Source organism: Chrysochloris asiatica, unplaced genomic scaffold (assembly GCF_000296735.1).
Source record: "Chrysochloris asiatica unplaced genomic scaffold, ChrAsi1.0 scaffold00016, whole genome shotgun sequence".
NCBI classification, from domain to species: Eukaryota; Metazoa; Chordata; class Mammalia; order Afrosoricida; family Chrysochloridae; genus Chrysochloris; species Chrysochloris asiatica.
In genome coordinates, this window is record NW_006408534.1 from 13,776,822 (window position 1) to 13,802,927 (window position 26,106).

The 26,106-nt window shown below is 37.8% G+C and overlaps 1 protein-coding gene across 1 annotated transcript in view; it reads right to left on the minus strand.

Moving 5' to 3' along the window:
* Positions 1-554: 554 nt before the first annotated feature.
* The window catches only part of EPT1 (ethanolaminephosphotransferase 1 (CDP-ethanolamine-specific)), a 50,404-nt gene continuing 24,852 nt past the window's right edge, over positions 555-26,106 (minus strand). Inside the window, 9 exon segments of the mRNA XM_006878379.1 lie at positions 555-653; positions 4,028-4,210; positions 5,620-5,800; positions 7,629-7,677; positions 12,689-12,797; positions 13,771-14,033; positions 20,357-20,431; positions 22,174-22,282; positions 23,659-23,727. Of these exon segments, the coding sequence (XP_006878441.1) occupies positions 555-653; positions 4,028-4,210; positions 5,620-5,800; positions 7,629-7,677; positions 12,689-12,797; positions 13,771-14,033; positions 20,357-20,431; positions 22,174-22,282; positions 23,659-23,727 (1,137 nt within the window).

Below are 26,106 nucleotides of genomic sequence, written 5' to 3' on the forward strand. Positions count from 1 at the left end.
CTATGGTTTTGTAATCATTTGGCATCTCTTGTAGAAGGGTGACTTGTTGTTATCTTTTCCCTGTATTAGATTTGGTCTATTGATAGCTTCCACAGCTAACGTCCTACTACAAAGTACCAAATACGAAAACACATTGTGGCTGTCTGAAGGCTATTAGTGTTCTAGATCAATAGTTGGATTTAGAAAAATAAAAGCAAACCCTCTTTAACGCTGTATGAATGAAAACATGTGGATTCATAAACCTAAAATCACTAGGAAACACTTTGCTGGTCTAATGTACATTATCGTTGTTGTTGTTGAGTGCCTCGAGTCAGTTCTGACTCATAGTGACACTGTCCATTATACTTAGCCCCAAAACCAAATTTTTTCAAAAAATTAAATCAACTGGGAGTTAATAGGCCTTAAATTCCACAAGTTCACATCTTATGATTCATTCCCGCTGTCCAAGTGTCACACACTCTGAGTTTCCATGTCTGTCAAGCAGATCAGCTTAGTTCAAAGGTGATGGATGAAATATTTACAAGCATCTTATTTACAGCACTTTTTTCTGTAGATTACAGGCCAATCTGGCTTTCTTCCATTGCTAGTCAATCCGAATTAGGTTTCTTCAATGAGAAGGGGTAAATCTGAAAATGGCTGCTCAGCTGCTTTACCTATAGAAAATCAGAGCATAAGGCAGTAATAAATATATAACTGATTATTCTTAAAATGTACATCAAATTCACTTTCTAGAGATACCAATTCACTAGCATGACAAACACCAATCAGAAATAACTGTGAGGCTTATGGTAGAGCTAGAGAACTAAATGAGACTATCAGAATTAACCCCAGGAGAGAGAGGCCTTGAATCTGGGTCTGTCTAACTCCAAAATACAGGTTTTCCAGACCCTTTCAGGCATACCGAATCACATTCATATTTACTGAAAAATGATTTAAAAAGACACTGGCTATAGTAATCATCCTCCTGCATATGAGTGATGAAATACCAAAGGGCTAAGAGTGTTGACAAAAACATGAATAATTATGCCTTACATTACATGTCTTAAGCATGTAATTTCACTTAGTTTGCTTTAACAGATGAGATCTACTTTAGAGAGAAATACCAAGAAACAAAGTATAAGTTTAGTAATACATGCAAGGACTAAAGTTATTACCAAGCATGGCAAGTACTTCCCATTTTAAATATATATATATATATAAAGATAGAGGAATATGTTTCTCAACTGATTTACAGCAGGGTTCTTTTAAAAACAAACACACCAAATAGACGTATTTTAAAAGCCATAAAAATGTGAATACCCTTTTATACAATCCTATTTCTATGAAATTATCTGCATAAAATAAAACAAATGAAGGAAAAAAAAACCCAAAAACCACATTCTTCAGATATTCACTCCAACACTCTAATGTGAACATTTGGAAACAACTCAATGACAAAAATAACTGGGTTATGATTAAGTAAATTTTGACTAAACAATCTTCTTGATGGATTATTGTATGGCAATTAAAAATCACAATCATTGAGACCATGTTAAACAATATGTAAAATAATTAGAAAAGAATGCTAAAGGGGGAGAAAATAGAAATCTCAATGGTTCTATTTTCATTTTATTATATCTATAAAGAAAACAAAATTCCTCACCACTGGACCAATAAACAACATTCTTATCAACAGAGAAAAGATTGAAGTTGTCAAGGACTTCATTCTTCTTGGATCAGCTATCAACACTCACGGAAGCAGCAGTCAAGAAATCAAAAGATGTATTGCATTATGTAAATCTGCTGCACAAGACCTTTTTAAAGTGTTGAAGAGCAAAGATGTCAGCTTGAGGATTAAGGTGTGCCTGACCCAATCCATAGTATTTTCAGTAACCTCTTATGCAATGCATGTGAAAGCTGGACAGTGAATAAGGAAGACCGTAGAAGAATTGATGCTTTTGAATTCTGGTGTTGAAGGTGAATATTGAAAGTGCCTTGGGCTGCCAAAAGAACCAATAGATCTGTGTTAGAAGAAGTTTAGCCAGAGTGTTCTTTAGAGGCCAGGATGGCCAAACTTCATCTCTCATACTTCGGACATATTGTCAGGAGAGACCAGTAGCTGGAGAAGGATATCATGTTTGGTAAGGTGGAGGGTCAGAGAAAAAGAGGAAGATCCCCAATGAGATGGATTGGCCAAGTGGCAGAATCAATGGACTCAAGCATGGCAACTTTTGTGAGGTTGGCCCAGGATTGGACAGTGCTTTGTTCTGTTGTCCATAGGGTCGCTATGAGTTGGTACCGACTTGATGGCACCTAACAACAACAACATTAGTCTACTCTTCCTGAAACTAGTCTCTTATTTTAGAAAAGAATATTAAATTCTGTATAATACCTCTTAAATATATACCCTTATTATATTTCCCCTTATCTTGTTGAGCTCTGGTAGCGTAGTGGTTACGAATCGGGCTGCGAACCTAAAGGTCAGCGGTTCGAAACTACCAGCCGCTCCGCGGGAGAAAGATAAGGCTTTCTACTCCCGTAAGGATTTACACCCTCGGAAACCCTGTACAGGGTCGCTATGGGTCGGAACCGACTCGACGGCACGTAACAACAACAACATCTTGTTTATTATATTTGCTGATGAGGGTTCAGGAATAGCACAGATAAAGTCAGCAACAAATGCAATATTCTAGCATTAGTTAAAAGCTTGAATCCTCCCAGAGTCAGTGAAATAGCCACAGGGGACTAGAGTGGAGAGTGAAGCGTTCAGCTGATAAGAAGAGAGGGCACATGCATAAGAATATCCACACTTGCAGATAATACCCTCTTGACCTCGCTTCAATGACTGGATAGTCAGAACTCAACTAGAAGAAATAAAGAACAGGAAAAAAAAGTCATCTGATAGAATATTATTTGATGAACTTGACCTACACTTATGGATGCAGTAGCTCAAAAGAAGGGACAAATCTTTAAAGCGAGGATCATTCCCATCCACTCCATACAGAGTAGAGAGGGATGGGCAACTTGGACATTGGCTATCCAAAATAGGGGGGCTACAAAGGCAAGAAGTGACTGGCTTATAAGCTTTCAGGAGGGAACCTAGATCTAGAGGGTGTGGAGGAAGGTAGAATCTCCACTGAGTAGTATCCAATCTGCCTGGGTGGGGCTGATGAAAGGAGATGGGGATAGGTCCCTTGAGGTACAATGGTGAATAATTGTTATCAGGACTGACTGCGCTGGTTGGAAATGTAAAGGTGGACGTTTTGTAGCAAAAGGAGGGGAGTGATTGACTATGCTGTCCAGGAGACGAGCAAAGTGTGAGACCCTACCCAGAGAAGCAGTGATGCCAGAGATGGAGACATAGCGGCTGGGTACTCTAGACCCAGATAGAAGAGGGACTGTGTGCTGACGACCAGGGGGCAGGCTTGTAGGGTATACCCTTTAGTTGGTTGATGATGCGTGGAGGGGACTGTAACCATGGCAATGAAATGATATACGATAGGATAAATGCAAAGCTAATGTTCTCCCATGTAAACTATCACATAATTCACAACAAAACATTTAAAAAAGAAATAAAAGAAGCAGTTTGAATCCCCCTGATCATAGTGCTTATAGAACTGGGGGAGGGAAAGGGTAGACTACAAATTCTCATTTCTTTGTAAATTATATTAATGAACAAGAAAAATGTCCCAAAGCTAAAGGAGTGAAGAAACAGATAATCAACAAATAAAATGATCTGTACCTATATAATTAAAAGCACAAAATACTTTACAAACCTACTCGCCAGGAAAACATTCTGCATTTTGACACACGACAAAACATGAATTCCTCAAATGAATTATCCAGCTTTAAAATCACTGCAGTTACTACAATATATTCATTAAAGGAATATTATCTGAAACTGCATGCCTGGAGATTATCCAAAATTTAGAGAATATCCCACAATCCTCCTATCTACTATTAAAAGCAACTGTCATTCTCAAATTTCCATTTGCTTTCCATTATTTACAGGAACTAAATGAAACCAATTTTGCTCTTGCTTACTCACCACTTGTACTCCATAATGGATGTGAGCCAGAGTGAACACAGATGTTAACGTATATAGGAGAATGCTCTCAATGTAAGAAGCTATTCCTAAGTACACCGCCATGACAACCAATAACAGTGGAATGAGCAACCAATTCAGAGTTGGGCACCGGGTATTGCTCATTTGACAAACAATCAGTTGGCACTTAAAGTTGGTTAAAAAAAGAAAGAAAATTTAGTTAGCAAAACACTTCCACATTTAAAAAGCATTCAAGTGTTTGAGCCAACATGTATCCATTAGTTCTCAACTGCTCAAGTGTTTGCCCAACTGTATCCCTGCCCCTTATCCTAAACCCATGAACTCTCAGACTGGAAACAATTTACAAAGGTACTATAGAAGGTGGAGTCTTGGTGTGGTGCTATAGGATAAGCACTGGACTACTAATCACAAGGTCAGTGGTTCAAACCCACCAGCCAATCCTCGGAAACCCTGTACAGGGTTGCTGTGAGTCAGAAGTGACTTGATTGCATTTAACAACAAAAACATAGAAGGTATTCCTCCACTAGGTTAACAGTTTGGATAAAATCAATTTCTTTTACGATTCTATGGTATCTGATGGAAAAGAAAAAAAAATCAAAACATCTTCCCATAGTCCTACACAAGTAAATTTCTTTACGGCAGTGGTCAAGAAGGGCTCCACTGTGCTACACAGTAAAGATGTAATTTCAATTCAGTCATGCTGCCTTACCAGCACCCCAGAACCACTTTGGTTCCCTTTCTCTTGAACAACTAACTCAAGTAGCTATCCAAGGTACAACATTTGTTCTCTAGTCTCCTAGAACAACAGAGGAAAAAAGAGTCAGGAACTGGAGGAGGAACTGAAATGCTTGTCTAATTGCCTCCATGAACAGCTGCCCCCTTTGCCATAAGAATAAAAGAACTAGATGGTGCTAAAGCTATCATTACTGAAAGTCTTAATAAAGGACTCTATAGAAGTATTCTGATTAAAGGGTAAAAATCTGGTACACAATTTCCCATTTTTATGGAATCTGGACTTTCTGGAGCCACTGAGGCTAGATGAATTCCCTCCCAGACTATTGCCCTGAGGTACTCTTCCATCTAAACTATCCTCTGAAGTCATCTTTAAGTCATGTTAAGTGCAAACACTGTTGCTGTTAAGTGCCATCGAGTCAAGTCGGACTCACAGTTACCCAGTATGGGGTTTCTAAGAAGTGGCTGGTGAATTTGAACCACCGACTTTGCAGTCCAGTGCTTATCCCACAGTGCCACACCAGGGCTCCCATAGTTTAGTTGAATTAGTAAAGACTGTTGGCCTTGAGCATTGTGCTCACTGAGATAAAACTGACACTAGCAACTAGATCAACCAAGGGGACAGTAAATTTATGTTAACAGGGGTCAAATAATTTGGAAAAGGATAGCGAGAATGGTGGCACAACTTGTGGTGATACAACTTGGAGAATGTAATCAATGTCACTGAATTGTATATCTAGAGAGGGTTCAGTTGGGTTAGGGTTTGTATATTTTTTATCAAAAATAAAACCCACTTCTAAAATTCTGCCATATATAATGATTTTTAAAAGAAAAAAACTTACGGTGATGTTGGCAAAGGCTGTTCCAACCATAAAGTAGAATATTCTAGGATGTATTTCTAAAATATCTGAAGGTGACCAGAGGATCCATGCTGTAGACAAAACGAATAGCAAACATGGAGAAAACAAGGGAACCATAGCTTCATAGACTGAATTGTGTTTCAAGGTGCTATTTTTATAGCTTCTGGAAAAAAAATATCAAGTAATACAAAAAATATTATTACATATAAAACATACATTCCATAGTACTTTGTCAATTTCAAAGTATTTTTACATTTATTTTCTCATTTTATACTCCCAATAATCCTGTGGCATAGGCGGAACCAGCATTACTAATCCCATTTTACAAATAGGGTAAGCAAAGATAGCAGAACTGACACAACTTGCTACTAAGTGGCAGGGCCAGGACTAGGGCTGAAATCTACTGACTCCTGTTGTTGGTTGCCATTGAGTTCACTCAGACTCATGGAGACCCTATTATGTGCAAAGCAAAACGGCTACATGGGTTTTTAAAAGCTGTGACCTTTCAGAAGCAGATTGCCAGGCCTGTTTTCCAGGTGCCTCTGGGCAGGTCTGAACCACCAACTTTGGGGTTAGTAGTTGAGAAGCTAACCATTTGTGCCACCCAAGGACTCCTATTGAAAGCTAGTTCCAACTATTTTCACTCTAAATCAAACTATTAAATGTTGAATCAGGGGTGTCTTTAATATTTTTTCTATGATATTATATTTGAATAGAGAACCAAAATAAAACACAAAACAGTATTTAAAAAGTATCTCATAGATGTTACTGAGATACATAGTATTAAGAACTTAAGAGAACTACATGGAATGACCTCAAATTAGAGCTCCAAGGTCACATGGTAGTGTTTCCAAGCACATAAAAGGTAATCCAATGAATGTTTGCTAATTCGAACTAAGCCTCAAATTTTAGTCCTGGTTCTGCCATTGATTACACGATGCTGGCCAATCAGCACCTCACAGATAAAAGGAGGAGGGAATGACTCGAATCGTCTCTAAGGCTCTTACAGCTTGAAATCTGATGGCCACTATGATGATTGTCAGCTGCAACAGGGAAGACTCATAGAGGTGGGCTTGACATGATGAATATGTTTCTGTAAGAAAGCTCGGAGAGCTGAAGGGTCAAGTGATAAGTACAAAAACGGCTTCAAGTAAAGTAAACAGTGGGAGCAAAATTACTGAGGGGGAACAGTAAAATATAGGTAGAACACATTAAATTCAGTGTGGCTGACAAAAGATGGGGAAGGTGTCATAGGTGGGAAAAAAACTTCACCGACCCCATCCCAACTCTAAGACCTTCTATACAGTGCTATTTGTGAGGAGTCAACATAGTCCAGGTTTTGGGCTTAAATGCCATAGTTTCAGAAATTTTATTTTATGATCATGGTACCTAAACTTTGGAGTCCTGGTGTGGTGCTGTAGAATAAGCATTTGACTACAAGGTCGGTTTGAGCCGCAAGGTTGGCAGTTCAAACTCACTAGCAGCTAACCAAGGAAATGCTATGCTTTTGTTAAGTGCTGTGGAGTCGGTTCTGACTCATAGCAACCCTGTATAGGGTTCCCGAGGAGCAGCTGGTGGGTTTGAACTGGTGACCTGTGGTTCACAGTCCAATGCTATGAGTTGGAACTGACTCAATGGGACTTAACAACAACAACATAAACTTAAAAGGTAATCAATTTATAAAATAATGTGAATGTACTCCCTCTTGGTGGAAAAATTCAGTCACAAAAAAATGACAAATCAAGTGTGTTTAGTAAGTCCAAAACTTTTAACGAAAGAACTGGTGTTCTTTGGGCTATAGCTGAATTGACTACATTAGCAATTCAGATACTGTAAAGTAGGATAAAACTCATTCTATATTCAAATAATATGTTCCATGCCCTTTTCAAACACCCAGATTCCAAAAGGAAAAACTGGTCCCTCAATTCACTTAAGTAACAATTTCTAATGATTTTCATATTTCTCATCCAATTAAAAAATAAAATACTTACCTGAAAAAGTTAAATAAACTCATTGGAAGAGTCACACATAACGCACAACCTAAAGGGAAGAATAAAGTAACCATGAATTCTTATTCAAGAGTAATCATTATACTGAAGACATACACAGTATGCAATATTTTTAGACCCAATAATTTTCATGTTCAAGTTTACTTCTGCAATGAAATTAAATATGTTTTTTAACAACATTTACACTGGAAAAATTGGACGTACTATTCAGAGAATATACTCAAGGAGTCATATGGGACTTGAATTTTATTTGTGCCACTAACTGGTTTTGCGACTTTAGACAAAACTTAACCTACTAGCACCTCAGTTCCCTCTTTTATAAAATAGAGATAATAGTAATACCAACACTGTAGTTTCGAGAATTAAAAGTTATTACACATAAAGACATTTGGAACAGTAAACTGCACAATAAAGGGAAACTCTGAGGAAGGGGGTGGTTAAGGCATCCTGCTGCTTCCCACTGACACCCATCTTTACCTCGCTAGCATTTGCAGTTTCAACCCCCCTCCCTACAAACCTAAAAATAAGAATGAACTTGACAAGAAATCCTACGAGTGATTATGTTACTCAACATCCCCGAGCTCACTCTTGTATTTCCTGTCACCTGACAAACTTTTCTGTTGCTTCAGTTCCTCAACTTTCTTTTATTCATTCTGTTTCCGTATTTCTGTAGAAATTGTACTCTTGAAATTTACCAGCTCTCTTAAATTATCAAATTCATTCCTTGACATTCTCATCCTCTGACTTCTAAGCAAGATGACTTTGTTGACTACCCCTAATTGTAAGCCTCTCTTCCCTTTGCCTTTATGATTTCAATCTTTCAGTGTTCCTATTCGTTGTCTCACCATTTCAGTTTATGCCCTTTATAGGTGATTCTTCCTCTTGTGCATTCCTAACTTGGCATTCTACTGTACTTATTTACTCTCTCAGTGACGTAATGACTCTTCTGTTTTAACTACAAACTTCCTGAAAATGACTCCAATATCTAACTATGCAACCTAGCTCAGACCTTTCTGAGCTAGATTCCACAGGATGAGCTATATGATTTCCTAGTGTCTCTTGCAGCTGTAAAATGCTTTGAGTCTATGAGCTATAGAAATGTAATTTACTCATCTTTCTCACTTGCAAACTAGACACTCACATTTAGAAGTTTCATTGTCACTCAACATATTAGCCATAGTTTGTCCATTTCTGACTCCTGGAGACTATACTTGGCTTGGGGGATCAACGCAGCTATGACCTTAAGGATCAAAGGTAGAAAAACATTCCTTCAAAACAAATTCTCTCAAGACTGATGAAAAGATTGAAAACCACTACCAAAGAGAAATCTTAACTCAAAAGATGAATTATTCTGCTACTTTCAAACTCAACTAAACAAAGTCTCTCAAATTAGAAGATCTCAAAGGAAAAGGAAGCTGGTGTCCTGAAAGTCCCTAGAAATTCTGAGCAGCAAAATTACTCCACATCAAGCTAAGAAGTTTTGGAGGAGAGCCAGGACTCGAGGAATTAACCCAGAATCACTTGTAATTCTAAAGTGTTAGAAACACACTAAGACAAACTTGCAAAAAACTTGCTATTAAGAGTATTTTGAGTTTCAAAAAAGTCCTAAAATAGTTTAATCTTAAGTAGAGTAAGCATATGTAGACAGCCTGGACTTTATATGGACTGCCAAAGTGAAAAACTGCATCTTCTACTTCTTTGTTAAACAGTACTTAATACCCCAAATATTTCCTATACAGCATACTTATTTGTGAATTTTAAAACGTATCTATTAAACTTCATATTCCAGAAAATAATAATGATAGAACTCACATATATGCAGACCTGCTTTTGATATTACCAGAATTAAAGACAAGAATTCATAATATAGGAAACTTAACAGTTACAGACAAAAATATAGTAGTAGTCATAAAAAGATTTGTATGGAATGAGATACAATTCAAGGATAATGTGATCATATATAATATTTTGATTCTGTACATTCCCAGGCATGTTTATTAAATAGGAATTTCAATGAAAACTACAAAGACAAACTATAAGAGACCCCGGGGAGCATGGTGAGAAAGACAGAAATGAGAGAAGGTTCTATTCTTGAAAAGAGAATTGTTCTTGGGAAGGTCTGAGTTTGCTGTATCTTCCACTAAGAATCCACCCTTCCAATCTACACCAATTCAGGCTGCAGAAAGCAGAAGTTTTACTGGCTTGAGCAAATATTTTTTTGGAGAGAGGACAGACCAAAGGCTGGCGTAATAACTAGAGATTTTGGCAGTGGAAGCCTGGAAGCAAGGAAACCATAAAATATTGTTTATTTTTAAACTGGATATTACTTATCCAGCTATAAAAAAGCTACAACATGAATGAACCTTGAAAAATGAGACACAAAAAGCTTTGGGATGATATAAAAAAAAAAAAAATCACGGTGACATCTGCATAACATTTTGATTCTACTCAATACCATACCATTGAATTACATACTTTTAAATAGTTACAGTGGTAAATTTTAGGTTATGTATACTTTACCACAATAATTTTTATTTAAAAACAACCAAATGGAAATTCTAGAGCTGAAAAATAAAATCACTTAAGTGAAAAATTCACTAGATGGCCTAAAGAGCAGACTGGAACTGTTAGGAGAAAAAACATCAGTGAATTTGAAGAGAGATAAATATACATTATCCAATACAAAGAATACACAAAAACATTAAAGAAAAATTAATAAAGATTCAGAAAATTACCTGTAGGACAATATCAAGCTGTTTAATATATGTGTAAGTGGGGTTCCAGAAGGAGGGGAGAGAAAGAGAAAATACCTGAAAAACGAATGGCTAAAAGCTTCCTATATTTAGTTAAAAATATTAACTTACAAATCTAAGAAGCTCAACAAACACAAAGGACAGGCAAACACTCACATACTCACAAAGACACATCATAATCAAATTGGCTGAAGTAAAAGATAAAGAATCTTGAAAGCAACAAGAGGAAAATAACATATTACATACAGGATGATAATGATCATATGTGTTAACTCAGAAACAATGAATGCCAGAGGACATTACATTGACATATCCAAAAAGCTGAATGAAATAGGCAAAAGAGGCATTTTCAGATAAACAAAAATGTGAAAAATGTAGTACTACCTGTACTACATTTGTAGAGCTGCACTGCAGGAACCCTAAAGGAAGTCCTTCAGGAGTCTAAGAAAGAAGACCGTATGGTACCCTAGATTGACAGCCAGGGACGAAGTGCAGCAGAAATGATATGTGGGTACATATAAAACCATATGCATTATCAAATACCCAGGAGTGAAAAGGTTATGATGCATTTGAAGTAAGACTGGCATTGATACTGAAAATTGTTGAAGCCAGAAATGGTACACTGGGATTTATTATATAAAAATAGAAAGTAGTATTGGAAATTTTTCATGATAAAAAGTGGAGAAAATTATGGAGGGGGGAAATCCTGCTTTCTACGTTGGTGGCTTGGTACAAAGAAGGCAACCTCCCTTAATGTCAAACAGGGGCCAACTTTTAATCATGCCTACTCCCAAGCACCTTGAGGCTCTAGTCAGGCAATTCCAGCATCCACCCCAACCACTGCCACCAATTTTATCAATAAAAACGAACTTGCTAGATCCTCAGCACCTACTATAATTTATATCTAACCAAATCTAGCACTGAAAAAGCTGATTTATATAGAAACACATGGGCTTTTGTGTTATTTCAGGAGATAATTCAAATAAACTTACAAGTTAGAAAGAATATTATGTGTTAATTGGCATACAAAATGAAAAATATCCACTTTAAATCTTAAAATTATGTCTCCTATCAGGCGTCTATCTTACCTTTAAATTTAATACTTAAAGAGGAAGCAAACCTGCCACAGAACAGGTTTTTAAAAAAAGAATTACAGTGTATGAGATGAAAAATAGCTAGCCTTTTCAAGGTAAGGAAGTAATAGTTCACACAGTTCCCCAAAAGTGAACATTTGGTAGATTACAAGGTAAGCAGAGTTCCTGCAATACATGAAGTCCAAAGACACAGAAAAGGTCCACATTACTCCTTTTCTGAAACCAAGTACCTAAGCCACTACTTGCTCAGCTGTTTCTAAGCTTTCCCTAAACCCCTTTCTGTTGCCAAGGTTCACCAAAGGTAAAAAGGCATGGTTGCTTTTAAACAGGGAATGCAGCAATACCCAACAAGTAAACTTTTTACATCTACAAAGGTTCTGGTGCCTTAAAGGAACAACCAAGATTCCTTTCTCTCTTTCTGTAATACCTACTCAGTCAATCATCTTGTATATATCTCCTATTTGTTGTTGTTAGGTGCCATAGAGTCAGTATCGACTCATAGCAACCCTATGTACAACAGAATGAAACACTGCCCAGTCCTAGGCCAACCTCACAATTGTTGCCATGCTTGAGCCCATTGATGCTGCCACTTTGGATATGTCTAAATCAAAAGGGAAACATTACCACTTCCAACAACCTTTACCTGACACTCAGTGGGATAGGTTGGAAGGTATGTGAACAGTACAGAGGTTCAATTATGTTGTTGTTGAGTGCCACCAAGTCAGTTCCGACGCAAAGCCACCCTGTATCATGTTTCCAAGGAACAGCTGGTGGGTTTGAACTGCCAACCTTGTGGTTAGTATTCCAGCGCTTATCCTATAGTGCTAATTATGTTAAAGAAAATTTCATGTTTCATCCATTCTTTTTTATAAACACGAGTAACAGCCAACTTTGAAGTATGAAACCAATATCAAATTTCCACCAAACTGTGCAGCCTCCAATGCAGACTAATTTGAATAATGTATAAACTTTGTGTGATCTATTTTTGATAGTTTCCTCTGATTAAAATAGATTGATGTTGAACACACTAAAACCTACAAAAAATGACATTTCCTTCCCAGCCCCCTTAGTGGTTAGGTCAAAATCCTAGAGGGTTGTTTTGCTGTTGGAGGGTCACTGATAGGGGTTACAGTCACACACTGACTTTTGATAACAAAGTGATGATTAAGACAGGCTTCAACATGGAACTTCTTACCAATAATCATTGCAGTGAATAGGTCTCTATATAAGAAATTAAACAGGAAAGGTTCATACCAGGCCTCAACTCCCACAATCGCAGTCACTATGTAGACAAAAGAAATAGTCTGGAAGGAAAATGCAGACAAAAGCATACAGAGGCATTAACAGCTGGAAAGTTCAGGTGGTCAATAATGCCTTATGCAGCATAAGTCTAGTCAGACAGTTTTAGTAAAAGCAAGAAGTATGCTTAAACTTGATGTTGTGGCAAGTCTTCTGGTCTTTAAAAAATTTATTCTTAGCCAACAATGCCATAAAATTACTAACTTCTAAACAATGGAAGCAACTGGCCATCATTTAGAGCACTTGAAGGCACCTCATAAATTGGTTAAGTTATAAGCTGATAGAGAATTTGCCCCTCCAATAATTTCATTCCTCAAACCCATACCAACTTCTGATTTTTCCACTGGAGCCTTAGGAGCAAATTGGCTAAATGGCAACACAAAAAGGAATTAAAAGGCAGGAAAAGTTAACAGCAAGCCTTTTAAGAAGAGAGAACAAATCTCTCAAACGCTAAAGATGAAGAAAAAATATCAATAATTTATTTACATGTGAATGTCTTTCTTTATAAAACCAACTGTTCAAATGAATGAATACTTAATAGTATTTTTAAAAATTGTGTGGTGCAACAGAGACGCTGTGATTCTGTGTGTGTGTTTAAAAGAGCCCTTTATCACTTAGAAATGTTTACTAAAATCTTTATGACATGTCAGGAATTTCCTTTAAAATAAGTGTGTGTGTGTGTGTGTGTGTGTGTGTGTGTGTGTGTGTGTGTGTGTGAAAAAGAGAGAGAGAATAATATCAATAAAACTAGACTGGTCATGTAAATGTAACTGTGGTAGTCAGGTGGCATATATATAGGAATTCACCAAACGATTTTGGGGTGGGGTGGGGTGGTACATGTTTGACATTTTCCATTAAAAATTTTTAAAGAAAAAAGGCACACATAAGTTCTAAGCAAACAGCATAAAGAAGGAATGACAAAAACTTTTTGAAAACTCCAAAGCAATGTTGAAAATGTAAGGCAGAACACATACTTACCACCTGGCTAATGTCATATCCCCATGGCAGGAAAAGAATCCCTGTGTTATACTTTTCCCAGTGAGACAGGATGAAGGAGAACAAAACTACCCATAACAGGTGATAAAGAACAAAAACACTGACACCAGTTGGTCCTCGTCCAAAGATGGAATACACAGTTACAACAAAGTAAACACATGACCAACTATCTAAGCCATGGTCAAAAAGTTCCCCTAGGGGAGTGCTGGAATTGGTTCTACGGGCTTGCTTTCCATCCACACCATCTGGAACAGAAACACATACCACAGAAAAAAAGGTCAACATCTGTACCAGCAGAAAGACTTTTTTAATAAACTGAAGGGAGAAAAAATACCCAAAATAATCAGCATATTGCAAGAATATTAACTAAAGCATAGTTATGCCAGTCAGTACTTAAATAAAAAAAGAAAAACAATCCAAACCTTAATTCTCACAATTCAAAGACTGCAGAAGCAAAATCTGTAAATGTATTAAAGTTTAACCCCAAAATTAAAGTGTAGTATAGCATATTGATGGAGTCCTGGTATGGTGCTATGGACTAATGCGTCCTGCTACAAAGTTGTTTGAACTGCAAGGTCGGCGGTTCAAGCTCACCAGCTGCTCCTTGGAAACCCTTTACAGGGTTACTTACTATGGGTCAGAATGGACTCGACGGCACTTAACTAGCATATTGAAAAGGCGCTCTGGTAGCATAGTGGTTATGAATCGGGCTGCAACCACAAGGTCAGGAGTTCTAAACTACCAGCTGTTCTGCAGGAGAAAGATAGGCTTTCTGTTCCTTTAAAGATTTACAGCCTCAAAAACCCTGTAGGGATCACTATGAGTCGGAACCGACTGCACAGCACATAACCACCAGAGCATATTGAAAAACCTGCTTTATAATTGAATTCTGAATTTGTGCAAATCTACCTAACAATTGAGTTGTTTTACTTGTCTAGCCTTAAATTCTCATTTGCAAATCTACTGCTTCCACAAGTGCTTTCAGGTTTTGCACAGAGGTGCTCAGAATTAAATTTACTGAAATGGTGCAAAGCACTATTCTCTGTAAGCAAAGATTATAAGAATGAATAAACCAAGTTTCTGCCCTAAGAGAATAGGCAATTGAGACAGGAGACAAAACATGGATTATACCACAAACCATGAAAGAGTACAGAAAGAGAAGGTTTCTCTTCAGGTTAAGATCATCTAGAATGGCTTTCCAGACAAGATGAAATATGAGCGGAGACATGAATAATGAGTTGGATTTCAGCAGATAAGAGATAAAGAAGTATGCCATTTCAAGGAAAAGGAGAGCTAGTAGCAAAAAGACTGAGATGGAAAAGCAAATGAGAAGAGGGAGAGGCACTAATTACTTAGTAGACCAAAACTGAGACAAAATGCAATGGGAATGAAAAGCTGGGAGGTGTTAAGGAGCTAAGCATGACAGGATGCAACAAAAGATTAGATACGAAGTCTTAGGACAAGGAGGCAAAGGTGACTCCAAAGTTCCCGGCCTGGGTAACTAGAAGCAGTAGCGTTAATAGCAATAAGGAAGTCAGAAGGAAGAGCAAGACTGATAGAAAACATGCTGAGTACAACTTACATAGTGAAACTGCAGTGTTGGCAGGATATCCACCTAACAATGTCAAGTGTCAGTCTAAGGGCACTAGCAACTGAGGAGATAAGAGACTAAATACAGATATGGGAATCATTTTACTAGGGCTAAGAAGTGGGGGTTGTGGGTTAATGCGCCAGACTGCAAAGCCGTTTGAACTGCAAGGTTGGCAGTTCAAGCTCACCAGCTATTCCTTGGAAACCCTATACAGGGTTGCTATAGGTCGGAACCGACTCAATGGCACTTCAAAACAACAAAGAATTGGGGAGCCCAGTAGCTCCATAGCATAAACACTGGACTGTGAACTATACAGTCGATGGTTTGAGCCCACCAGCTGATACATGGTAAGGATTTCTGCTCCTGCAAAAATTTAAACCTTTGGAAACCCTATACACGATCACTGAGTGAGAACCGACTCAGAGGCACTTAACAAGAAGATTACCAAGGGAATGAGGAGAAAGGTTAAGGATAAAGCATAGTGCAACACCCTCAGTTAGGGGCAGAAACACAGGGACCTGTGAGATCGAGAAGTATGATAAAACCTAGTTCAAAGTCAAGAGCCTAAAGTTTTAAAACTTACTTTCTCTGAAAGAAATATTAACTGTGTACACTAGAATTAAGCTAACTGTAAAGATTCAGATGTAAGGAATTACATTTTTCTTATAATGACTGTGCTTATCTTGATCACCACAGTATTGTCCCCAGTACCTACCTGAGTCTGTGGCAAAAAGAGCCTTTATAAATTTTCCTAGAGGAATATATGATAAGAGAAATCCCAGATGAAAAATCCTGCCTAAATACTGCAGATCTCTTTTACACGAGATGGGAAATGTACTGCTCCCTTAAGTAGCTAAAATATTTCCTTAAAGTCTTTCCTCATTATTCATTGCCTTAACATTGTCCTATTTTCAGTACATCTCATGTGCCATTATTATAAATAATTAAGTCATTAATTATATATTAATTGAGTTTTAATCTTTTTCTGACTGAATGTATTTCAGCTCCACCACTCTGGGATGCAGATGTTTGAGTTTTTTCTGTTATTGCTTTATTTTAGAAAGGTATAAATTATGAGCAGTAGGGCCTTGAGCAGCTCCCTGTGATCAAACAAACTAATATTTCTGCAGCAAAATATCGTCACATAAAGTAGAATAAAGATCATAAATTGCCTCATGTTGGTTCAAGACAGATTCTGCAACAAATAGTTTATGTTAAACCAAAAAATTAAACTCACTGCCACTGAATTCCAACTCATAGTGACTCTATATAGGGTTTCTGAGACTCTAAATCTTTACACAAAAGCAGACAACTTTATCGTTCTCCCACAGAGCAGCTGGTAGGTTTAAACCGCCAACCTTGCAGTTAGCAGTACAATGCTTAATTTGTCTTACTTAGGTTGGGATTTTTTTGCTGGAATGGTGGACCTGAAACAATAAGTAGATGTTGCTGCTTTGTTATTGTGAAATGCCACTGAGTCAGTTTCAACTCATAGTGATGAAAGTACTGACTGGTGGGTTTGAACTGCTGACCTTGCGGTTAGTTGTTTTGTTAAGTGCCGTCAAGTCGGTTTCAACTCATAACAACCCTGTATAAGGTTTCCGAGTGACTGGTGGGTTTAAACTGCCAACCTTATGGTTCAGAGTCCAGTGTTAATCTTACAGCACCACACCAGGAGTCCAGGTAGATGGTATAAGACATCAAAAGGAATCCAGCTCTTTAAAGTCAAAGTTACAGGATACCCTTACCTTCCACCTAGTCATCTCAGCAACCTTAGCAACCAACTCCTTTGTTGCTGCTGCTGTTAAGTGTCGTGGAATAGGTTCTGATTCATAGTGCAAGTCTTAGCAGGAGCAGAAAGTCTCATCTTTTTCCCTTGGAGCAGGTGGTGGGCTCAAACCATTGACCTTGTGGTTCACAGTCCAGTGCTTATCCTACAGAGCCACCACATTCCCAACCAACAACTCTAGCAACATTTAAAACCCTCATCTTTAATGGAAAATGTACAAAAGCTTCTGCATAAATATGTAACTTTTAACAAGTTTCCCCCAATTCTTACAAACCTCATGGATCTCTTGTAGCTTTAAACTCCTAAAGCTCTAGTTATCTATCACTCTAGCATTAATTGTTGTTGTTGTTAAGTGCCGTCAAGTCGGTTCCGACCCATAGCGACCCTGTACAGGGTTTCCGAGGGTGTAAATCTTTACGGGAGTAGAAAGCCTCATCTTTCTCCCGCGGAGCGGCTGGTAGTTTCGAACCGCTGACCTTAAGGTTTGCAGCCCGATTCGTAACCACTACGCTACCAGAGCTCCTTAATTAGGTACCAAGTTATGGCTTTCAGAGTGTAAATCATTTTCATCTGAAGAGGGTCTGCTTTAGGCAAAAGTATGCATAGCCAATTAGTTTCTCAATCAATAATTCATACACAACTTGTTCTGTGATTGTGTGGCAATAACCACATATGTTAGCACTCTTCCCTTGTCCCCCCTGGGCTCCCTGTTTCCATTTGTCCTGTGTCTTAGTTATCTAGTAGTTGTTTACAACAGAAATACCGTAAGTGGATGTCTTTAACAAACAAATTCATTCTCTCCTTTGTCAGCTCTGGGGAAAGGTCCTTATCTCCTTTCTGCATCTGCAGGTCCAACATTCCTTGGAGATCTCCACGAGTCTTGCCAGTATTCTTCCTTCAGACATAGGAGCTCTACAGTACAGGGAACCCAGGTTCCTACTCCTGTTTCTTCTTTCTTGGTGATCCCTTCTCAGCTCTGCTTGCTTGTTTAATCTCTTTAATACTTCAAAAGAGATTGACTCAAGATACAAACTAATTGTGTAGACTTCATCTGGCCTCATTAACATCATTTTATTCTTGTTAAGAGCCACCAGTCTGGTTTGATTTACAGAGACCCTGTATAGGGTTTCTAAGGAGCAACAGGTGGTTTGAAGCCCTGACCCTGCAGTTCAAACCGATCTTTCTGTCCAGTGCTTATTCTACAGCACCACACCATGGATCATTAACATCATAGAAATGAGAATTTACAACATGTAGAATAATTACAGCAGATGAGGGCTGATCATATCTTGGGGTGATTACATCAGATCAGATCTAGTCATTGGGGATTATTACTACATCTTAGCTGACTATCCCGAACCAGTCAAATTGGCACAAAGCCTTAACTATCACATCTGATTCCCCTGTCCTTTCCTGTCTTCTCATCTTTGCTTTTGTGGAAATCTTGCCCTTTTGGTATCATATAGTTGACTGTCTTATGGAACATATTCCATTTGGGTATCAATGTTTATTTGTTGTTGTTGTTGTTGTTGTTAAGTGCTGCTGAGTTGGTTCTAACTCACAGCAACCCTATATATGGTTTCTTAAGAGTGGCTGGTGGGTGTGAACTGCTGACCTTACAGCTCAAGCCAACCCTGTGGTCCAGTGCATTATCCTACAGCACCACACCAGGACTCTAATTATTTGATGCTATGTCAGTATTAAGGAACTCTGGTAGTATAGTGGTTACAAGTTGGGCTGCTAACCTCAAGGTCAGCAGTCTGAAACTACCAGCCATTTCACGGGAGAAAGATGAGGATTTCTGCTTCCTGTAAAGATTTACAGCCTCAGAAAACCTATAGGGTCACTATAAGTCAGAACCGACTCCACAGCACACTGCCACCACCACATCAGTATTGCTTCCCAAACTTAAGGGTGAAAATTAAGTCCTTTTGCAGAGGTTGACAAATATTTTTTGTAAAGGGCCAAATAGTATGTATTTCAGGCTTTGTGGGCCATACTACTGCTGCAACTATCCAACCAAGTCATTACGGCAAGAAAGCAGCAATACATAATACATAAAGGAATGAACACAGCTTTGTTCTAATAAAACTTAATTCACAAAAATGGGTGATGGGCTACATTTGCCCTATGGACTATAGTTGGTCAACCCTATTTTATTCTATCGCTAGAAAATAATATCGCTGAGCAAATAATCCGAGAAGCTGGGTTATATGAAGAATAACATGGCATTAGGATTGGAGAAAGACATTAACAACCTGTGATATGCAGATGATACAACCTTGCTTGCTGAAAGCGAAGAACACTTAAAATATTTACTGATAAAGATCAAAGAGCACAGCCTTTGGTATGGATTGCATCTCAATGTAAAGAAAACAAAAATCCTTACCACTGGACCAATAAATAACATTTTTATCAACGGAGAAATGATTGAAGTTGTCAAGGACTTCATTCTTCTTGGATCCACTATCAACACTCATGGAAGCAGCAGTCAAGAAATCAAACGACGTATTGCATTAGGCAAATCTGCTGCACACAACCATTTTAAAGTGTTGAAGAGCAAAGATGTCAGCTTGAGGGCTAAGGTGTACCTCACCCAATCCATGATATTTTCAATAACCTCATATGCATGTGAAAGCTGGACAGTGAATAAAGAAGACCGTAGAAGAATTGATGCTTTTGAGTTATGGTATTGGAGGGCAATACTGAAAGTGCCATGGGCTGCCAAAAGAACCAAGAGATCTGTGTTGGAAGAAGTGCAGCCAGAGTGCTCCTTGGAGGCCAGGATGGCCAAACTTCGTCTCTCATACTTTGGACATATTGTCAGAAGGGACCAGTCGCTGGAAAAAGATACCATGTTTGTTAAGGTGGAGGGTCAGAGAAAAAGAAGAGCTTCAGCAAGACGGTTTGGCAAAGTGGCAGCATCAATGGCCTCAAGCGTGGCAACAATTGTGAGGTTGGCCCAGGATCAGGCAGTGCATAAGGTCGCTATGAGTCGGTACTGACTCGATGGCACCTAACAACAACAACAATCACTAGCAACGAATGACATTTTTCACAGAGAAACTAAAAAACATGTATCAAATTACACCAAAAATTAATAAGCCGCATTAAATTGAAAAAGTGGCTACCCTTGCTGGCAGATTTATCATGCGCTTAACTGAAATGCATATTTACCAATGTCTTACCTAAAGTGTAAGCTACGAAGTTGAGGATGCCTACTACAATCCAAACCCAGTCAGGAACATGCTTGTGACCTGGTGCTGCAAAGCAGAGCAAGTAAAATTGTCATAAGTGTAGTACAGCGGTTCTTATCGTAGCATACCTTGCTAATGAGAAATGTGTGCTTGTTAATTAGGGGCTAAAATGCATCTGTAATGTAATTTAGATACAGAACTAGGTACAATATTACAATTTAACAGTAAACTCTGATTAAAGCTCAGGAGTTACTCCCAAATCCCTCCTTAAGAGTAAGCATTTTTATGAGCTTTAATCCTAACAGAAGAGTGAATGTTCATCTTGACTTGAAAATTATTTCTATGTCTAGACTGAAAATACATACTTCTGGAATGAAAAAAAAAGTATGAGTTAAATATACACCTCATTGTTTCTGGTAACACCATAAGCAATTATCACCCTTTGCCTTTTTTAATACTTTACTCTCACTCTATTATTAATTAGCTAAACAAAAGACCTTTTCATTTGGGTATAGATTGCCTAAACGAGTCATTCTGAAATGGCTATACCTCACTTTTCCCCATATGACAGAATAACTAAGTATCTAGTTCTGGCTTTGTAATCAACCAGCAATGTGACCTGGAATATAACACTTAACCTTTCCACCTGCTATTCCCCAAATATAAAACAAAACAACTGGACTAGATAATTTATCTGGTCCTTTAAGGTCTAAGATTTGGAAAAATACTCTATTTATATACTTTTAATTCTCTTAATAAACATGATAAATAATCTTATTTTGAGTAGTCAGAAAAACAGTATTTCTGGTTACAAAGATACACTACTGAGATATTCTGAGGATTAAAACACAAATTAAAAGACACGGAACCATGCTTAATGAAATTTAATTTGACTCTCTGTTCAAAGAGAACTTGAGGGTCTTCTAGCGCTTCAGAGCTGGCATTTAAGACTTCAATTATCATTTTATTATATGTACAGAAGCATTGGTTAAACATTTTCACTGATAAACCTTGGCACACATATAGTTTCAATATTCAGAATTTCAAGTCATAAATGTCTGAAACTCTGAATTTCAGGGGTTCCTAATTTTCCTGTATAAGCCCACAAAGTCCTGCTGAACCTCAATAGATGAATTACAATACTAAAACTACTTGTATTGGGATGCAAAAAATAATAATAATTTACATCTATCTGTTCCTATCAGCTCAACCAACTGGCTACTCAATGGAAATGTCTCCCACTATCCTCGTTCATTCCAAATATACTCAAAACCTAAGAATCTTTCCTATGGACTAAGGCAGAAACCAAAGGTGAGATAAAGTGAGGAATAAAAACAGGTGAACTAGTGGTAGGAGAACACGCTGAGGAGGAGGAAACAAAGATCCCATTCCCTTTTACGTTTGTGACTAGAAAAAGGGGAGAGATATTCCTAGAGTTTGGAAGGTATATTATATTAAGCCCTGTTAGTGCTCATTTCTTAGGCAAAGTATAGCAGTCTTAATTTCCCACCTTCTTGTAAGTCCAATTATTCTTTATTTATTGAAATCCTACTGCTCTTACACAGCATACTTGAGTTCAATAGGCAAGTTAGTACTATATTTCCAGAAATATATACATATGTATGGAAACATACATAACAGATTATAAAAACATTACTTGGTTTTTGTACATAAATCTGATATTTTATATACCATTATACAACATTTAAAACTTTTCAGAGATATAAGCATGTTAATTAAACCAGAAAATAACCACATCTCATTTTTATTTAGAAATTTAAAATTTTATATTAAAGTAATAATCTTACCTGAAGCATAAAAGTCGGGATCAAAGTATGCCATAAGTAGAAAATTGAATACAACCAGCAAAAAGCCAGAAAAGGTTATCAGATTTGGAGCCAGCCAAGTAGGAAGCACCTATTGGGTTTTTTCCAAAGAAATTATAAGATGATTAAAATAGAGTAATCTGCCTCCAATAAATATGAGGTAAGTCAAAAAGCATTGCTATTAGGGTTCTAGTTCACGGGTTGATCTTTAAACGCCTCTGCAATCAGTGGGCTGCAGACACGTTCTCTCAGTAATACACTTGGTCTTCTTTCATTGTTGTTGTTGTTGTTGTGAAGTGCCATCGAGTCGGTTCTGACCCATAGTGACCCTGTACAGGGTTTCCAAGGGTGTAAATCTTTACGGGAATAGAAAGCCACATCTTTCTCCCGCGGAGCGGCTGGTAGTTTCAAACTGCTGACCTTAAGGTTCGCAGCCCGATTCGTAACCACTACGCTACCAGAGCTCCTTTCATTAGGAAGCCTTAAAAAAAAAGTCTAATCCAAACAGTGGCTTCTGAAGGGGCCTACTGGCCAAAGACGTCAGCTCAGAAGGTTAGGACAACTAATTTTTAGGACTCCCAAAGGGACAATTTTGATAGATGTTTCTCAAGTGAAACAGGGCAATCATAGGGGCTTATTATGAAAAAGTTTTACGAAACCGGAAAACTGCATTGGTAAGAAAACTGCCACAAAAGTTGCACTGAGGAAAGTTTTTTCCATCGCGACAATGCATCTGCGCATTCTTCAAGAGTTACAGGGCATGCTTGAATTTCTTTAGGAAATCTTACCCTTTCCACCTTACAGCCCTTATCTTGTCCCTTCAGACTTCTTTTTGTTCCTAAAACGCTAAGAACATTGAAGGAACATGATTTGAATCCTTCAAGGATGTCAAAACTGCCATTTTGACATGGTGTAAATTGAGGAGTACAGAAGGTTAGAGATGGAAACACCACCTTCAGAAATGTATAGACATAAACAGAAGATATAGCGAGACACAGTAGCATCACATTTCGATATTTTTATTTACTATAGGTTTCTATGAGTTGGGAGCAACACTTTTTGACTTATCCTTATACTATCACATGCAAATCTGAGTCATAATAAGAGTTATAAATCTGAACGATCATAAGCAGTCTTTTATATAATAAAATGTGAACCATAATCTCTGCTTGACAGAAATAGCCATTTCTTTCTTTTAAACTTATCTATAATGAACTTTTGTATTCCTAGTATCGTGCTGTAGGTAAGTATTGGACTGTAAACCACAAGGTTGGAAGTTCAAACCAACTAGCCGCTCTTCGGGAACTCTATACAGGGTCACTATGAGTTGGAACCAACTCGACAGCATTTAAAAACAATCACATAATGAACTTTTGTAATCATGAAATCAAAGATGATAAATTCCAGAGTATAATCTTCTATTTCATTAGTAAGATAAGTATTTTAAACTTACTAAGATAATCTTACCTTTACTATAGTGTTCCAAAATGGATGCATGACATACAGGGAAAGTGGATTGGTATCCACAGCACTGTACTGTTAACAAATGAAACAAAGATTCAGAGTTAATCCTCACATACTAGTAAAAAACAGAATACTTCTTAAATGAAAATAATGGTACAAAAAATAACCTGGAAAAACATCTATTTATATGTTATCCTCATCAAAATTACAAAACTGGATCTCAATAGAAATGGGCAAAGACTGAAGCACAATCAGATGGTTGTGGCAGGGAGGGAAAGGATACGGGAGAGCAAATCAAAGAGGAAGTCTAAAGATCAACTTCCAATCAAAGGTTTCATCTCAGAGTGGTTGTTTAATTCATACATATCCTTCCAGTGTGCAAATCACTACGCTAATCACTGATTCACCATTCCCTCTCATTTCAGTAATTACACTGCTTACATTCAAACATTGACCACCCTCCTTCATCACTCTGAATTTACAGGAATCCAGCTGTCTATGCTCCCCATCCCATTCCCACCTTCCAAAACCATTTCTAATACACTTAATAGTCATACAATTTTGAGTTGTTACTTAACCCTCTCTTATTCATTTCGTGTACACAAACACAAACACACACACTGGAGTACCTACCATGCAGGTAGGGACGGGGATGAAAGGATACAAAATTGTTAAGAGGCAATTACCACCCTCAAGGAGTTCAAAGTTATTACCTGAGCTAATATTAACTAGTTCATCAATATTCTACTAGCCAATGTTTTAAAAGTTCTGATGATGTTTTGTCCCTATGTTTAGTATATATATAAAATAGTTGTTGTTAACTGCCATTGAGTCAGTTCCGACTCCGAGTGACCCTGTATAGGGTTCCCGTGGAGTGCCTAATATAAGCATTCAATTTTCTGGAAGCACAATGGCTCTGTAGGAGAAGCACTGGACTATGAATCATAAGGTTGGTGGTTCGAGCCCACTAGTCACTCCAAAGGAGAAAGACGAGGCTTTCTGCTCCTATAACAATTTACAGCCTTGGAACCAAGTGCTGACTCAACAGCACTTAATAACAACGACTACTTTATTATCAAATTCCTTTTAAAATCTTAAGTAAAGATCATATTCTCTTTCTGAATATTTCATGAATATGCAGGAAACACTTTCCCATCAGTTTCCAGATTCAAACGAGTGATGAAACAAATGAACAAATAATTAGAAAAAAATTTAAATACTATTGGCAAGAGGGGCTAAGCGCTTTTTCAACAGACTAGATGTCTGACGTTTAATTTCTTCAACCCATGCTTCCTAAAACAAGATTGTTGCTGTTATTGTTAAGTGCCATCAAGTCAATTCCGACTCACAGCAACCCTGTTACAGTATTTCCAAGGCTGTAAATATCTGCAGGAACAAAAGCCTCCTCTTTTTCCCATGGAGCAGTTGGTGGGCTCAAACCACCAACCTTGTGGTCTGCAGTCCAGCAGAGTCACTGGGCTCCCCTAAAGCAGACTTAAGGCAGGTAGTAGAAAAAAAGGGTGACAGCAAATGCAGGTTTGCTTCAACTGGTCAGAGTTAGAAGTAGTGCAAATTTCTACTACTGCTGTTGTTACTAACACAACTCCAACTTGCATGGTATTCTACAGGGTATAAAGCTTTTCACATAATATGTATCACTGCATCTGAATCTTTGCAGAACGAAGGAGTTCTAAATTGACAAGTTTGAGTAAATTTAATCTTCAGGCTGACATGAAATTCCAAGGATTACTGATGGCCAGCTGAGAAGGCCTTAGTCTTCTCCATGAGAGCCTGCACCCACACTCACATGACACAGCCTGCTGGTCAAACCACACATATTAAATCTATCACCTACAGCCAAGTACAAAAGTGTAAGAAGTTCAAATCAGAAGAAAATGACTTAAGGTATCACATGAATACCTCATACCAAAACAAAGTAAAATGTTTTATTTTATTTTTATTCATTTATTTATTTAAGGTTTTTATTGTGGATTGAGTGAAAGTTTACAGAGCATATCATCAGTTTTACATTCAACAAATCATGTACCATCAGTTAACAGTATTTCTCTCTATCCACTTTAGCTTTTTAAAAAACACACACAAAAAAAACCACTCAGGCATATATAATAATTTACATCTCAAAAGGGCACATTCTGCATGTCTACTCCTGGCCACCAGCGCTTAGTCCTTCTCTTCATAGTCCATGAATCTAGAGTCCTCAGCCGCTCCCCCTCTTCATGCCCCCATCTCTGGTGCTGCTGCTTCTCTGGATAAGGTCCCGCATTCTATTTGTGCGTTCCTCTCTTGATGGACTTAGGGTGCTCTGTTTCTGGACTGTAAGATTAACCACTCCCATTTTTTTGTTACAAAACTTCTACCTTTACAATTGTGACAGTCGCGATTAGTCATGATAACAGTTATTCACTATTGAATCTTACAAATCTTATCCCC